Source organism: Thermobia domestica, chromosome 14 (assembly GCF_964235325.1).
Source record: "Thermobia domestica chromosome 14, izTheDome1.hap1.1, whole genome shotgun sequence".
Lineage (NCBI taxonomy): Eukaryota > Metazoa > Arthropoda > Insecta > Zygentoma > Lepismatidae > Thermobia > Thermobia domestica.
Window position 1 is genome coordinate 27,565,372 of NC_137467.1, and position 18,411 is coordinate 27,583,782.

At 36.2% G+C, this 18,411-nt stretch overlaps 2 protein-coding genes across 2 annotated transcripts in view; one reads left to right on the forward strand and one right to left on the reverse strand.

Moving 5' to 3' along the window:
* Positions 1 to 1,785, reverse strand: part of ric8a (ric8 guanine nucleotide exchange factor A) — a 47,634-nt gene extending 45,849 nt beyond the window's left edge. Inside the window, exon 1 of the mRNA XM_081737801.1 lies at positions 1,567 to 1,785. Coding sequence (XP_081593927.1) covers positions 1,567 to 1,647 — 81 coding nt within the window. The 5' untranslated portion in view covers positions 1,648 to 1,785. The remainder of the gene's footprint in view (positions 1 to 1,566) is intronic.
* A 4,877-nt stretch (positions 1,786 to 6,662) lies between these two features.
* cass (apoptosis inhibitor cassowary) overlaps positions 6,663 to 18,411 on the forward strand; it is a 41,582-nt gene continuing 29,833 nt past the window's right edge. The window contains exons 1-2 of the mRNA XM_081737802.1: positions 6,663 to 6,875; positions 16,915 to 17,076. Coding sequence (XP_081593928.1) covers positions 6,792 to 6,875; positions 16,915 to 17,076 — 246 coding nt within the window. The 5' untranslated portion in view covers positions 6,663 to 6,791. The remainder of the gene's footprint in view (positions 6,876 to 16,914; positions 17,077 to 18,411) is intronic.

Consider the following 18,411-nt stretch of genomic DNA (forward strand, 5'->3'; position numbering starts at 1 on the left):
AGGTAAGAGAAAGAGGACACATTTAGCTATCATTCTTCGTAGGAAGGACAACTGGATTGGACACATCTTCCAAAGAAATTGTCTTCTTCATACCGCCTTGTAAATGAAATGAAATATTTAAGTTTTACGCCCCACGGTTATGCTGGCTAGGAAAAATGAGACTGTGATGATACGAAATGAAAGAAAGGGTGGAATGAAAGTGGAAGCAAACGGGAGAACGCCGAGAAAACCCACGAACATGGTTTGTCCATTACATATCACTTGGTGCGAGCTGGGATCGAATCAAGGACCCCCGTGCACCAGAGGTGAACGCTCTACGACTGAGCCTTGGAGATATCGCAAGAAAGTGAGAACTACGAAGATGAACACAACTGATCGATGAATTGAAAAACGGACGAAAATATCTGGGAGTATGTTTAGCAGAAAGGGTCCAAAATCAAGTTAAAAATACAAAATTTACAGAAGAAATGAATTGAATTAAAGCAATCGTAATTGAAGTATGTATCTTTAGGAAGGTAATAAAAGTGAATTTTGTATTTATCTAACGGAAGAAGATGAAGAAATATTAAGACAACAAATCCAGTAGTTAGTCGTTCTGAGTTACGCGTTGTGAGATATGGCGGGCTCGTGTGTTGGATGTGACATTTCTATTTTGAACTTTGTGCGCAGTTACGTTGGTAAAGATGATCAAATATTAAGTTTTCTACATAGACACGGATTATTGAAGTTGAGGACGGAGTTCAGTTTGTACAAACCGTGAAGGTAAGTGCTAATAAAAAAAAAAAAACAAAGCTAACTGGGTTGCTTTCCGCAGATGGCGGCCTCAAAGTACAAGGGCAAACCTAACCTAACCTAAACTAACCTGAACTAACCTAGTATTATTAGAAATAAGCGAAAATTTTATCATTTTTTCGAAAATTATGCGGGACCCCTACACTAATATAACATAAATTAACCTACCCTAAACTAACCTAAGCTACCCTAAACTAACCTAAGGTACCCTAAACTAACCTAAGGTACCCTAAACTAACCGAATGTGAACAGAAATTACCAAAATTGTAACACTTTTTAGAGAAAAGAGCTGGACCCCTTCTGCTAAACATAGGCCAATATCTGGAGTTAACATATATAACTGAAGATCGAGAAACTTGAGGAAAAAAAAAAAAAAAACATTCCTAGATCCGAAGAAGAGAAATAGAAACTGATACTCCTAGGAACTGCCGACAGGTGGAATACTTAAAAATAATAGTATAAATGTTTGTCTATAGAAAAATTAACTTAATACGAAATACTTTACATTCTTCTAAGACGTGTGTGAACTTATCTTTCTTTCAAGAACCTAGAAATACAACACCGTGTTGTTTTACTCTTGGATACTATCATAATCCATGATCTCGTTTCCATTCTGATGTTAATATCAATCAGAATGTACCTGCACTCTAACGATGCGTAGTTTTCTTTAGTTTGAAATTTAACGTGCAAGGACTTCCGATCTATTGAACTAATAAAAAATATAGTTAGTTTATGACCGTCAATGACTTTTTGGAAGGAATTGTGTATACAAACCTTTTCAATAAATTCCTTAAGTACTTTCAAAACATCTTCAATGCTTCCGCTCTCCAAACACTTTAAATCAATTTCCTCCATTGTACGAGTATTTTCACATAGACACTCCCCCTTTCTACACGCAATATTTTTCTTGGCGAGATAGACGAAACATATTAACTAAGACCATATAATCTACACCATCCTCCACACAACAGCGGACATAATGAATTCTACGCAGTGTTTCCAGTACGTTTTTGAATTAATGTTCATGTACATGATTATTTTGGTATAGGTAGAACATTTCGGTGCCTGAATGTCTTCCAAGAGTACTCGAATATCTAACCTAAACGTTTAATTTAAAAATAATAATAGTTAGAAAAAATTCAGATGCTGGTCAAGTAAAGGCACTCACATATTGCAAAGTTTACAGGTAACACTCAATACTGTTCATGGAAACATATTTTTATAGGAACAAATTTCTCTAACCACTAGAACTAAATACTAGGTATTATTCTAAGTTTACGAGTGCAGGGTAATTAGTGTAAAAACACTATAAGTGCTTTACGGCTGTTAAAGCAAATTAATACATATGAAAGATGACTTACTCGATACTATTTTCAACTGGCGAAGTATTTCTTCACAGTGTACTAAACTTATATTTTATGTTTAAAAGTGTAGCGTTACTAGTATGAAACTATTACAAGTGCTATTGGAGCTCGTATCATTGCTAAAACTCAAATGTTTTCACTACTCTAGCTTACGCGTATATACACCATCGATGACGCTCCTGTTGCCTTCGGAAGCATCCCTCCGTTAACGGGATGATCTACCTTTTCTCGGCAGAAAAATTTTTATATTGGACCTTATGGGGAGAACATGGCTACCGAATTTCCTCAGTTTCTAAGGAATTAGGTATCTCTAATGGGAAAGAAAAAATTTGCAGCATTCTACAGAAGTTTATTAACGGGTTGAAATACTTAAATTGTATATTTGTCTGCTAGTTTAGCAGAAATAAATTATTAAAAAATAAATAAATTAGTTTCTGTTTATACAAATTATAATATGTCTAACTTTGGAACCAATTATGGTAGAAAAATCAACTTTTTTTTGTTTTATTCCTTGAGAAGAAACGACTCTAATAGTTTTAATCATAACCATATCTGATACGCCAATTAAAAAATAGTATTTTAATATAAGTATTAAAGTCAACCTGTCAAAGTTTGACGAGGGTAAGTCACGCCCCACTCTAAGCTTGGCCGCGGAAAGGGCGGGGGTTGGTGAAATGGAGGGGGAAGGAGGTGGATGTCTGAATGAAACAGGTTATCGACCAGTTTCTGAGATTACCTGTCAGCTGCCAAATACTGTTAGCTTTATAGAGTTTGTCTCTCTCAGTGGTTCCATACTAAGAGACTGGACGATGTGGTGTGAAGTATCCTCTTTTCCCCATTACCTCTGGAAGTTCATCAAGATGCATTCTAGAGTGCGCGGGAAGAACAGTATATATCAGAAAACGCTGTTATTTTGGGAATTTTTTCCCTTCCGGACAAACATTATAGCATACAGTAGTGGCGAAGGGAAGGGGGGCAGAGAGGTGCCCCCACAGGATTCCGACAATGTAAAGTACTGGCCCCCATATATAGGTGTCCGTAAAAAAATGTCCCCTAAGTTCTTTTTAAAATAATGTCTTGGGAATATATTTCAAATTTGAGGTGTTTTCCTGGTAGCCATCATTTTCCAATATGGACGCCGCCCTACGTAAATCTCTCTCTCTCTACATATATATATATATATATATATATATATATATATATATATATATATATATATATATATATATATATATATATATATATATATATATATATATATATATAAAGAGAGAGATTGTGAACCAAGGTACTTAGAAAGATATTTTTGGTGTCAAACTATAGGTTTTTGAGACCGATGAATTTAAATATGGCATTATTTATTGCCATTTAGAAACCTTACAACCTGGCAACACTGTTGTCTAACGATTAACTGTACAAAGTTACAAATGCGTATATGCACGCATTACTCTAGGATGTAGCGTACTTCCTTAGGACTAAACGAAACCTACTTTTTCTGGTAGCTTTCATCACGACAAGACATATTTTACATGGTAACATGAGAGAACATTTGTCTAAATCCAATATGGCAGCCAATATGATGGCTAATTACTAGGCAACCAAGTAATGGACTTATTCAAATGCCTGTCAGTCCTAATTGGCCTAGAACCTAGAGAATGGGAGAAAGAGGCAGAATACGGTCTCATTGAAGAAGCGTCTCCTGAGGGGGCGAGGGAAATTTAAAATACCCCATTTTTTAATGAAAAACACGGTTTTGCCTCCTTGTCCGCAGACAACACTGCACACCAAATGCTCAATAAGACGTTCTCTAAATAGCCCTGTTAGATCCAACCTGTATTGTGTGTAAACCGTGCATTTTCATGGGGAAACAGCGGCACAAAAGCCCTGTTTTTGTGATATTTCTGGTTTCTCGTGCTTACTTCGCTAAGACTAAGCACTGTAAGCCAATCTCCAATTATCCTATAGCAGTGTTAATTTCAGATCATTTCCTCCGGAGGCACCACGCACAGGGGGGAAAGCGACTAAAAATTGCGTGCTCTACAGAAATTTCTGCGAAGATCTCAAGCACCCAAGGGTGAATTTCGTAGCTCTTGGGAGAATTCCCCCCCCCCAGAAACACCCCTGAAATCATTACTGTTCTAGGGAGTTGAAACAAGAAGCAGGATACGCAAAAAAGAACAAACTTTCAAAGCATTTAAAGTTTAGGCTCGTTGCGCTAAGCGCCTTCTTAGGACGAGGATGTGGGAATTGAAAAATGCACGTTTTCTTTCTTTTATTTATTTATTTATTTATTGAAAAACATGTTTGCCCTTTTTTGTATAAGATGTATAAGATTATCACTTCGCGGTAATTTCTAGTGGTCAGAACTTGACATTCAAATTCCTTACTATTGTTTGGGCATTTCTCGGAACTAGCCTTCTCTTCAATACAAATAAGCGTCCTACGGGGGAAATATTTTTGTTGAATGTCTACGCAGGCATATCCAAACGTCGGTTCGTGGGCCGGATCTGACACGCCGAGTTCTTTTATACAGCTCGCGAAATTGTCCGTTATTAAATTATCCGATAATTATTTCTTGTGAAACTGTCATATATTACCTTTTACAGCCCGTGACGACAGTAAGATTTCTGTGATTCGGCCAATCCCTGTTCCTACCTGCAAATGCCTGATTTATAGCATTTACGCTATTAGTAAGCGCTACTGATGTCAATAAGAGTTGAATTAGATTTTTGCGAGGGGCGCATTGTTATAGCATGTTTTCTAACGCACAAAGGGATGTTTTGAATGGGGGCAGCTATATGTATGTTTAGCCAATGGAGCCATTTGTATCTTCGGGGCTTTGCACTCTAACTCCAAATAATAATAATAATAATAATAATAATAATAATAATAATAATAATAATAATAATAATAATAATAATAATAATAATAATATAACTTTTGCCTCCTGAAAATAACCAGATGGTAAAGTTATGGTCGATACATTTTTGGAATTCAAAGGCATTTTAGAATGCTTGTCTATCATCTGGCTATCAGAAATAATTGATCACCATTTTCTCTACATATCTATAATTTTCCTACATTGTAGAAACACCTCCTTGGAAGAGAGAGAGAAAGTGGCCGAACTTGGGCTATTGAATGTGAGGACAGGATGTTTACATTCGCATTGACACCTGCTGTGAAAACGGTCCCTTCATATCTCTCGGGACGAAAACAGAAGAAAAGGGTGGGCGCAGATGCCTTACCCTCGTCAAACTTCTTGACAGGTGGACTTTAATACTTATATGAAAATACTATTTTTTTAATTGGCGTATCAGATATGGTTATGATTAAAACTATTAGAGTCGTTTCTTCTCAAGGAATAAAACAAAAAAAAGTTGATTTTTCTACCATAATTGGTTCCAAAGTTAGACATATTATAATTTGTATAAACAGAAACTAATTTATTTATTTTTTAATAATTTATTTCTGCTAAACTAGCAGACAAATATACAATTTAAGTATTTCAACCCGTTAATAAACTTCTGTAGAATGCTGCAAAATTTTTCTTTCCTATTAGAGATTCCTAGTTCCTTTGAAACTGAGGAAATTCGGTAGTCATGTTCTCCCCATAAGGTCCAATATAAAATTTTTTGTGCCGAGAAAAGGTAGATCATTCCGTTAACGAAATGATGCTTCCGAAGGCAACAGGAGCGTCATCGATGGTGTATATACGCGTAAGCTAGAGTAGTGACGCACGGTTTCACTAGTTTCACTCTGTTCTGACTGGGTCAGATAGCGCTCGTGCTTCTTAGTGGTCATCTTGCACAGGTGCATTTTTTTTGCACTGTAGTTTTTACGGTTTACCGTACATCCTTACGCTGTATTTATACGCAAATTGAAAAATAATTCTAATTTTTCAACAAATATTACTGGAGGTCCTTTTGAATTGCATCTGTGCTAAGAGGAGTAATGCCACGTGGCCCGGCATAAATCTTTTGAAGAACAATATAAATTAAATTAATAGAGGAATTATAATTTTTCAACAATGTTTCGAGTGATCTTCCTAAACTTGTCCTGCACGTAACTTAAAAATATATCCATTTTTCGAAGTGCTCTTTCATGATATAAAGGCCAAAATATATTTTTGCATTTCAAATTACAATGGCATAACTAGGATTTTGCTAAGGAGAAGCAAACCCTCACACTTCTGGCCATATCACAGTTTCAGCCTGTAGTCCAACGGTACTGTAGTGGAGCCAACAGTATTACTAGGGGACTTCCCCCTCAGCTTGCGTCTAGTTACTTCTATGGTTACAGATAATATTAGTTTACTGATTATATTGCACAGCGTTCGTTTAAAAATTCTCAGGTGGTAAAGAAATTTGGCTGATATGCGTGAAATGGCTATGTTTTGCATTTTAAGAGAATGTTAAAATGTAATGAATTTTCTAGTATTATTGGTGGCCAAACTAGTATCTTATCTGCCCAAACTGCATTAGCTGGCAACATTTTTACGAACTGACTCTCGTGTTCGCTTTGCTGCTCTTCGTCAATCGTGCACGGTCTGTTGTTTAGTGTTGAAGTGAAGTAAATTTGTAAGAAGATATTATCTATTAAAAATATTTTCATTTTGTTTGTTCAGTGTAAACTACTATGACTGATATGAGTACCGACAGTATTGAGAAACTGTACAAAAATTTTGGTATATTAGCTGATGCCAAAGATAAAATAAGTGAGGTGGGTGTGCAATCCATGTTAGTGTGATTCATTCATGGAAGAGTACGATACCGCTTAACACAGTAAAATAAGGAAATAATGATTCATCTGTACTCTTTTTGATTGTTGTATTTTTTGTAGTAAGTTGTTTCTTAATGGGTTAAAGTTTTCCTCTCTGGGTGAGCAGTGCATGTGGAATATTGTGTGGATAAACCTTTATTCCCTCCATTTATCTTAAATAACATTTTTCCTTACATCTTATTATATTTTTTTTTTCAAAGATAAAAATTCCAAGTTTATACGTAACCTTATTTATAATTAAGAACGTATAATGGCAATAGTATTTCTGTGGAAAAAGCTTGTCCCAATGCGTTAAGAGATTCTATGGATGTATTTATAATTTTTATCAAGTAGCTATAGTTTAACAATACTGTCTTATGCACAAAATCGACTCTGGCTTGTGTGTAGCCCCCTCCTCCCAGTTCTTAGTCACCGGAACGGGAAGAGTTACTACCGGTATTACTACTACTACTACTTATACAAAACCTTTCTTATCACAAGATTTACATCTTCAATCTTTATAACATGCGATTCCGAACTAATATGAATCATTATGAACTAATATGAATCGTTAGAATCACTGTAATTCGTTAAAAATCACGGGTTGGGGGGGGGAGCGGGCTATACTCAATCCTTGAGTCTTAAGCGACTTATGTTTATTAATTAGGTCATCGATTCATAACTAAGCAGTAAAGTGTGGAATTTCGAGGTAGTGAATACAAGCAAGTATTACAGAGGAAAAGTTCGCTGAGGCGCCGGAGAGATTCTTAGTGTGATTTTTAAACGGCATACATCCCGTTAACCTCACCAGCTAGGTTAAATTCGTTTGATTTCTGTTCCGTTTACATTATATAAGTGATCCTGGCGTAACGGAATTTAACATTTCAAAAATTCGTGTTTATATTGTGTAATTGCTTCCCTTACGGGGTATTACATGGTAATGAAATTGACGGATGGCATTTAGTACCTCCCCCAACTCGTTTCATGGCTCTAAAACAGAGTACTTTATTTTTGTCTAAATTGTGATAAAGGCAGAAAAAGACGGGCCCTGCGGGGCTTCTAACCACGTTCACTCGCTGTCGCTCGCTCAGCTATATTCTGTGCAGTAACACTGGAGATCTTGTATGTGCAAGATTGGGGGAGATCAGCCGACATGGACATTATACTATTTCTATAGTATACGAGAAATGAAGTTAAAAAACATTTTTCTCAGCAATTCTTTAGGTGCGAATTCAATAATTCGAAGAGCGGAAAGTGCATGGCTGAGCTGAGAATGTAATCCGGATTTGTGGCTTCCCGTATTAGTATGTAAACAGCTACGCAATTCAGTCCTCTTCCTGATAAGCCACACTTTTTTTCCCCTTCCTGTGAGTCAGTGTTCAACAATTTAGGCTGTATGAGAGCTAACCCGTGGTTAAGTAACCTAGAACGTACTCCGAGATACAGTGCATGCAAATGTATATTGTAAAATCTATATTCTATATCAACAATTATTGACAGAAAGGGAATAATGAGTTGGTTTGGAAATATCTTTCTGGATAAAATACAATTTCATATAAGTCTAATTAAGAGGTACTCCAACCACAGGGTCCCCATGTTATTTAGGGAGGAGTGACAGGTATTGGGCTTCTCCCGCTAAACAGTGATTGAATTTTATGTTGTGTTATGTGACTAAGTTTGAGGGGCTTCAACCCTTTGAGATTCTTGCAAATTTAGGGTATAGCAAAACCCGCGACTATTTAGAACCGGGGTTTGATAAGTTGTGTTAAAGATATCTCGCTACGAGATTTCTCGATTGAGGTGAGTTGGTTACTAGGTAGCAGGTTTGGCAAAAACCGTGGTTTTTATTGAAAAAACAAAAAAAGCCAGGTTTTATGGTCTAAATAATTTGCTCTATGTATTTATATCAGATATGGACAGAAATAAGTTTGTTTCGCTTGGTTATTATGCAACAACCGGGTTATGGTGGGAGGGGTCACATTAGCTTAAAACGGAATCCAAACCGCTTCTCGGCTAACATCCGAGAGAAATTGTCCTCCATTTGAACTTGAAACCGGGACTAATTGACCACAAATGCGATACGTCTGCCGACTCACGAAGGATTCATCATAAAAATACGTTGTACTGATCTTTACGTACTTGTTAATATAATTGTTAGAGTCATTTCAGAAGGACAAAAAGATAAACAGTTGCACACGTGAAATCACTATACGGAATTACATATGGACAATTTCGAAATACTGCTGAGTATGGAAGACCTAATTTAGCTCATGTTAGTTCATTACCGGTACTACTTTTATTAGTCCAAGAACTACAACGACTTAATTTGCATAAAGTGAAAAGTGAATAAAAATACGAATTATGATCCATTTTGGCTCTGACCCATTTTTACATAAAGAGATACCAAAGATGCTTCGGATTTAAATAAATGCCTCTCGTGGGGTTTGTATGACCCTCCCCTACCTCCCTTCCACAAAAAGGGTCAGATGTATTTTTTCAATAGTATACATTATTAAAAGGAAACAATATGTAGGATTTTTCTTTGATTGCAATTGCAGAACAGTAATAACAAACTATAAAAATATCACAAAAGAAACATTCATAAACTTATTTAAAAAAAGCTTTTGTAGTATAATCTCTTCGAGTAATGAATGAGGAATTTAGAACTGAATATAATACAAATAATATACAGAAGTGAAACATGATAACCCACAAATGTGTGTTCATCAAGATTTTACGAACACTTACACTTTTACGAACATTTTTCGTTTTTTGGTTTAAACCATTTAAAAAAAAAAAAAAAAAAAAAAAAAAAAAAAAAAACCAGCTGGTTTAAACCATATTTGTTTAAACCAGCTAACCCTGCTAGGTAGCTATGGCTTCTCAGACAGGGAGCCTGATAGAGGATGTCCAGTTGCGGGATTTTTCGAGTAGGCCCTTGGTGCACGCGGTCATTGGTGTTAGTTCTGAAATAACAGCACTAGCGAGAAAGGTCTGGGTCTAGTTCGTTAGTTCGTATCCCGAGGCGGAATTTTACGAAAGTAGTTCGGTGAAAGTGTGTTACGTTGTCATTTTTAAATTGCTAGACATTTATTATAGTAGGTAGTTACTGTTTTTAGTTTGTATTGGGGAGTACATACCCCTAGTGTCTCAACTACTTACATTCTATTAAGTGATGTCATACTTTATCTTCGATACCTACGGTTTCACTTGCTTCCCGTACCTTTTCGGTTTTTTTTTTTTTCAGGCTGGAAAAAGTCATGATTTTTTTTTTAAAAAAAATCGTTTTTGTTGATTCTTTTTATTTAAATCGATTTTTTTTATTTAAATCAAATCTTTCTCCTCGTATATTGCAAGTCGCGAACTGAAGAAAAAACATTAGGAATTAGTATTAAATGCTAATTATGCCATTTAAGTGAAAGTATTGGGGTTGAATTTTGAATTATCCCCAATCGTTTCTTATCGTTATCCCCAAATGTTTCTTAACCCTTTTAAATTATGACTTTCAGTCAAGCAGCTACAGCGTCATCTCTGTTTACCCTAGGATCATGGTGCATACATCACTCTCTTTAGAATAGAACAGCTTATGAAACGGTAACATTCACATTTCCCTATCATGTCCCTGAAGCGGGAAATTTTGCGAGTAATCGGCATTTTTTTTTCCTTTTTTAAAAAAACATTTGATCTCTGGATTCCCCTGTGTTGACGCACAGATCTCAAAATCAACTGGAAAAGGGGATCAAAATCAACTACGAAATGTGTGTACAAAATTTCAAGCTTTTATCTTAAGGGCCTTCACTACAACGAAATTAAACTACCGCTAATTTTAGAGTTTTTCTGTAATATCTTCAAAACAAATAAAAATATTCGAAAAGCAGAAACGTAGTGAACTAGACAATACCATTTTGCATGTGATACCGTTATCACAACTCGTCTATCTGTTTTCGATTTGCAACTGTAGATAGATTTAGCATTTTTTGCGGGTTCTGTAAATAGCGGCATACCAAAAGCAGATAGGTGAATTGTGGTAATGATATAACGTGCAAAATCGTATTGTCTAGTTCACTACGTTTCTGCTTTTCGAATATTTTTATTTATTTTGAAGATATTACAGAAAAACTAAAATTAGCGGTAGTTTAATTTCGCTGTAGTGAAGGCCCTTAAGTAGTAAGGGTGAGGAAATTATTTAACAATGAGCTAAGAACATGCCCACAATTCCCCAGATGACCCGGATGTAACATAAAAATTTCCTCAGACATCTCTATTTATCCTAGGATCATGATTTGTACATTATTCTCTTCAGAATAAAACAAATTTTCAAACGGTACCATTCATATGTCTCCATCTGAGGCGGGAAAATCAGGAAAAAAGCTATGTCTTTGTTAAAAATATTCTTTTTTTTAAACATTTTTGCTCCTCTGGACCCCGCTGTTTCCACACAGAGATCTGAAAATTAAGGGGTGCACTGAACGAGTGTGCAAAATTTCAGTCTTCTGAATGCAAAATGTAACCCGCCAAATAATAATAATACGCATAACAAAAAATATCATCTTTTTAAATTTATGACGTCATCACACACTATGCCTCAACGCAGAAAGGCGTGAAAACATATGTAACGTGTTCTAGAATGCCTCCAGTTTTGAAGAAAACGAAGTAAAAAGCCTTATTGGTACTTTTTTAATCGAATAATGAAGATTCTATCCTATCACCTAAAAATAGGTGATATAATTTAAAAGGTTAAGCATTAAGGATAAAGTACAGCAACGTTTATAAAAATGACACTTTTTTCACAAAAGTTACTTATATTTGGCAGGGGCCTATTTTTAAAAACTCAGAACTAGCTTGCGGCAAGAAATACATAAATTTCGCCTAAAGTTATATATATATAAAAAAAAAAAAAAGAGGGGATAGAATCTAAATACGCCCCCCTAAATACGACCCCTCTAAATACGCCCTATTATCTAGGAACAAACAAACAGACACGCACAAAAAAGAATTTTCGTTTTAAATGTCGATAGTGATTTCCCCGTTGGAATTGTTAACGATTGTACTTGCACCTATTAGAACTTAATGTTACGAAAAGAAGAAAGCAGGATTGCTCCGTTACCTGTTCAAAACGGGAATTTCCGTAATCATCCTCGGCATGACATTTGTTTTCATACTATACTGTACATTTGAGTCTCATTGTATTATTATTAATTTCCATAATCGAAATAACAGAACAGAAACGGTATTTTACTTATTTTCACTTTAAATTAATTTATTTCGGAATTCGATTTAAATCAACGATTTTTATTTAAAAAATCAAGTAAAAAAATCATGATTTAAATCAGACTGATTAAATCAATCCACCCTGGTGTTTTTTTCCTAAGTGAATGCACACTTCGAGAGAGTATCTTTTTTAGTAGTTTGTTTTTTGTTAACTTGGTCATGTTAAAAGAAATTCAATATAAAGGTTAGTTTTGGTGTTGATTCATTGATTTTTGTTGTTTCTCTCACTCCAATGGGAATGTTGTTATTCCAAGTTTGTACTTCGAGAGATGATGTGATTTGTCGTGGTTGATAATGAGTTTATGTTAGCGCTGGTTTTAAAGGATTGTGATGGCCATCCGATGTGTCTTTCCCTTTTTCCGTGGTGGTTGTGTGAGTTACTGAATCACTGGACACCGTACAGTGAGGGATTTTGGGGTATTGTTTAGTTTCTCTCCCAAATCACTTGCCAGGGACTGTGGCTCACGTAATAGTGATTACGGTTCGCTATTTGTATCTGTGATGAGTAAAAATACAGTGTTGACATATATCATAAAAACTATAATGCATATAACACGAACCAGCTTACACTAGGTGGCCTCTAAAAAGCACGAATGCTGTCTAACCGAATCAGCAGGAGCGCAGCAAGTCGGCCCGAGTTGTAGCGAGGGGTTGCGTCCGTAGGGAGCAGCCGTGTCAGCGATGGTGCGTACACGCATTAACGAGGTCTTTTGCAACGGCTCACTTAAAGTCACAGTATCAGCTCCGGAGCCGTCGATGGATACGAATGATATACTAAATGTCATCCGGATTTTTTTCGGAGTTCGGTTTTATAATTTTGTGAGACATTTCTTATTGTTTTTATATTAATTGAAATTGCTTATTTGGATAGTCTTTGGTTAATTTTTTTTTTTTTTTTTCATTTTAATTGTATGTTTGGAAGATTAATGAAAATAAAAGTAAGACGGGTTACGCCATAACCGTGTTACAGGATTTTACATTGCGCTACCTGGAATTAGTTCGTTTCTTTTATATATATATATATATATATATATATATATATATATATTTCCTTTCTACTTTTAATTTTGGCCATTTTCTTTTAGAAATATAATGAAATCATCGTTGTTCCGAGTACCATTCTAAATTTTATCTATTTAGCGGGATACCAACTAATGGCATCCGCTTTGGAGCTATTTTTGACACAAAACTAACCTTTACAGAACATGTAAACGCTATCACTAAACAATCGATGCGTCTTCTAGGACTTCTGTACAAAGTAACAGAGATAAGGAATTTCTCTTAACATCGTTCTACAAGGCAATAATTTCTCCTAAATTGAAATATTGTTTACCTATCTGGACAATGGCAGCTCCTACAAACCTATCCCGGCTAAACTAAGTTCTAAACTTCTTCCTGGCAATAGTACATTTTCGATTACCTCGCACACTTGCGATGACAAAGCACGAATTGTTCCGAACACTAAATATTTAAGTATCTGACACTCGTCATAAGATTAGTGATCTCAGATACCTCTACAAACTCACGCATGGCTAGTTCAGATCCGAAACGTTACTCTCAGAATTGTATTTCCGAATTCCATTCAGACAAACTCGTAACATACATCTTTTTCATTTAGTACAACCTAGACTGTCAATAGTTAAACGCTCTCTGTTCTACAGGCTTCCTAAGTTATACAATAAAATATCACATACACCCGTACATTTATTTTAATTCTGAAACTGCATAGAACTCTGTACTACGTCATCATTTTAAGGTTGGTGTAAAGGGACAAATTTTGCCAATAGATGTCACTACGGTCTTCGTCTCTCTCTCTCTCTCTCATGTATTTTTTACCTTTCACGAAAATTTACAATTTATCTTACAAATTTCAACCTAGAGACTTCAAATTTTTAGAGAAGGAACTTCATAACCTATCGAAGGCAACAATCCGTGCCGATTTTTTTAGACTTTTCTTCATTGTTGAAACAGTTACATTGTTAAAAGTTTGGAAAGCCATTTCAACAATAAAGAAATGTCTAAATAAAAAATTGGCACGGATTGTTGTCTTCGACAGGTTATGAAGTTCCTTCTCGAAAAATTTGAAATCTCTAGGTTAAAATTTGTAAGAGAAATAGTGAATTTTCGTGAAAGGTAAAAATACATGAGAGATACGAAGACTGTTGTGCCATCTATCGTCAAAACTTGTCCCTTTAAACTAACCTTAATATATAAATTCTAGTCACTTATTGTCAATCTTTCTTGTTATCACTTGATGTTGTTATTTAGTATTATTATTATTGTATTATGTTATTATCTCTTAGTTTTGTTAGATATTCCAGTGTAAATTGGCGTTCAGCTCTATTTGGAATTATGTTTGTAAATGAATAAAAAAAAAAAAATAATAATAATAATAATAATAATAATGAACTTTACTCAAGTCTTCGAGCACTGGGCTTCTCTCGCTGTAGTTCGGGTTTAAAGCGATTTACATATTTGCCTTTCCAACTCGTTCGCTTTTGATATGCTAATAACGTTCATAACTTTGTCAAAAAGAAGCCATTGCGTTCTAAGAGAAATTCAAGCTAAGAGTTCTATATAAATGTATTTAAAAACTAGATGATCTTACAGGAGAAAAAAAAATACAATCTTATACATGTATGTGGTTTTTACCTGGCCAGCTTACCTGTATGTAGCAGGTTCTATTCCTTGTTCAGTCGTGCAGATTTTCTTTCGTTGAATATCATTAAATACGTTATTTCTTCTTTAACTCTCTGCGTAAGCATACGGGAGTCGTATTGTTTCACTCCAGGTGTGTGTGTATGTGGTACTTTTTCCCAGTGTTTAAGGAACAAAGATCGCTCTATGTAGTGGCCATGGAAATGCTCAGCTTCGTTTGTGTATGATACTTTGCGTCTCGGTAACTATATAATCTGATCTGAACGAAATTTGGAGGACAATTAACCCATCGTCTAAGAAATTAAAATTGCTATATTTGGTGGCCGAGGTTCATCAGGGACAGGTTTAGCTTGCTTTGTATGTGATACTTCATTTCTCGAAAACTACTGGCCGGTTCTAAACCAAATTTGATGGACAAGTAATCCATCGCCTAAGGAATAAAGATCTCCATTCCCCGATTTCGACCAAGAATAAGCAAGGCTTGGCAACAGAGGCTGTTCCACAGCTTTGCACGCTGGGAGCTTCTGAATTCGATTCGCTTCGACTTGTTACTTTAGTTAGATTTTATTTGTTCAGGTTTAGCCTCTCTTTTCAGCACCGAGGCTATGTGAGACATGAGCTTAGAGCTTAAGATAGAATCCGTACCACCGTAATGGGCTCAAATTTTTAATGCTCTCTTAACGGGAATGGAATCTGAGATCACGCGCGCTAAAAGCGCATGCTCGGGAATATCTACTTTAGAGGAATGGCGCCTATATACTAAAAATAATTGACATAATGCATATTGTTTTTGCAAAGATAAACTGTCATACAGTGAACTGGACACATCTGGCCCAGCCATCCGCGAGATAAGCGACAAAGAGTGAACACATGTTTGAGTACGTTGGCGGAATGTGACGAGCGTGAAAGTAGTAGAACAAAATATAAACATAAAGTTTCTCGTGAAACTTCGAAACTCTGCCACTGAAACATTTCAAATGTTGAAGGAAGTTTATAATGAAGCCTGCATGTCAAGAATACAAGTGTTTGAGTGACATAAAAAGGTTTTTGGAGGGTAGGGAGAGCTGTGATGATGATGAACGAACAGGTCGCCCGCGTTCTTCTGTAACTAATAGAAATATCGAAAATGTTCGTCATGTTGTGAGAAATGACAGCAGATTGAGTGTTAGTCATTGCTGAGACTGTGAACTTGGACAGAGAATCAGTTAGATGCATCTTAACGGAAGAACTGGAAATGCGGGAAACTTGTGCAATGCACGTCCTCACAAGGTTCTATGCTTACAGCAATTTTTCGCTCGAAAAAACATTGCAGTGTTGGAATACTTGCCGTACTTGCCTGATTTGGCACGTTATTTTATTTATTTATTTATTTTCTTTTTGTTCGAAAAACAAATGTGAACTGAATGCAGCACATTTTACCTCCGTTAATGAGGTTAGAAAAAAAAACTGAAAACGTACTAAAGCCCCTTACAGAAAAAATGGAATGAAATCTTTGATTTTTACGTCCCACGATTATGCCGGTTAGGCTAAAGGAGACGGTGATTATGAGAAATGAATGAAATGGTGGAATGAAGAAAGTGGGAGGAAACGGGAGAACCCCGAGAAAACCCACGCACGCGGTGTTTGCCCACCACAAAGTTCACTTGGCGGGAGCAGGATTTGAACCCGGGACCCCATGCACCAGAGGTGAACGCTCTACCAGTGAGCCACTGCGGCCCCTAGCCCCTTACACAACATGGCTTCCGTGGATGTTATATACAATGGCAGAAGCGAATGTAGTAGTGTGTTGAAACAAAAGGGGGCTACTTTGAAGGTGAACCACCGACAGGAACCAATAATGTAAGTATTCTGGGTTATTACTTCAGTCCCGTTTCTTTTGTGTCGCACCTCGTAAGTTCTTAGATGTGTGTGTGTATAAGTAAGCTCTTTTATGAGTGAATTAGTAGGTTTTATTCATAAATTTTCCCCGTACTGACACCCAGATTCTTAATTTGCAAGAACTGTTTCTGTTGCGGTAATTGTGTAAATAATTATGTAATGTATTACATTGATATCATTTGATATATTGCAGCATGAAAATGAGTATATGGAAATCCTTACTGCGGTGAAAGGAACTGAGAAAGAGAAGCGTTTAGCATCACAGTTTATTGCAAGGTTTTTCAAGCACTTTCCACAACTTGCAGATCAAGCAATAGAAGCACAATTAGACCTTTGTGAAGACGATGAAGTTGCGGTAAGTTAAAGTAATGCTTAGTTGACTTTACATAGCTATTATTAGAGAGTTGAAATGATGTAAGATTGGTATGGTTACTGTAGTCTTGCAGGAATATTTAAGATTAAAAAGTAGTATAGATTTAAAATGCTCTTACAGTAGAAAGGTGTGTTCTTGCTTTGCATCTCGGCTATGCTTTTATCACTAACAAGGACACTGGAATTTAGTCTTTATCAGCCATATTCAGTACTTACTGGTGAACTAACTGCACTTAAACTTGCTCTCGACCATGCTTTAGCTTCTGCTGTGTCGTATGATTACCTAAACCGATTCGCAAGGTGTTATAAAAAGCCTCCAGAATGTCAATAAGCACGCTATCGTACAAGACGTTCTCGTGAAATGTCACCAGCTACAACAACAGAGTTGTGTCGTCGTCGTCTGATGGTTGTGGCGTTACATTAGCATTCGGAGGAACTAGTGTGGATAGGTAGTCGAAAGGAACGCCGCGTTGGTAGGAGTTGTAGGGGAGGACTGTCTTGTGCTCTCATCTCTGTAGTTATTTCATCCAGTAAATGCGCTCTCACTGGTAAGCGGACCGGCAATAGGGCAATGGAAATTGTTGTAAATTAAGACAATGTCATCTTCGATTATAAATCAAATTTTTAACATCTTCGCTTCAAAGAAACTTAAGAATTCCGGAAAATCCAATTAAACCCGAAAAAGTCCGATAAAACCCACATTGACCCAAGTCTTTTTCAAAAGAAAAAAAGTGGGATTAAACCCAAGTACTGTTGTTCCATGATAGCACGAAGGCATATACTGCTTCTCCAAGGTTAGTTTTCGTCTAGTCTTTAAATAGCAATTAAATCACCTTCCCCATCGGAGGAAATTCTTCTCTTGCAAGCGTTATACAGGAATGGTTATTCTGTTAGGTGGGTGACTTCTTTGTGCTCGTCACACTTCAGGTCAACAGTCTCTCGATTGCTTTGATGTAGTGTTTCGTCCTTTCCTATCCTGAGCCAGACTTTACAGTTTCTTGTAGCTTTTCTTCCCTATATCTTGTATTACTTCGCCTGTATATTTTAATCGTGGCCTTTCTCTAGGTATTTTACCTTCTGAAATTGCCTCCGTAGCTACTATCGTGTGATTCTTCCATGTCGTATATGTCCATTCATCCTATTTTGTGTTGTCTCACTATACTACTTTTTGTCTCCTACCACTTGCAATTCTCTTCTCATTTAATTTTCAGTCTTCTTCTGGAGCATCACATTTCAAAGGTTTCCATTCTCAGTTTTTCCTCTTCTTTTGGGTATCCACTTTTCACATCCACACAATGGAACGCTCCACACGTATGCT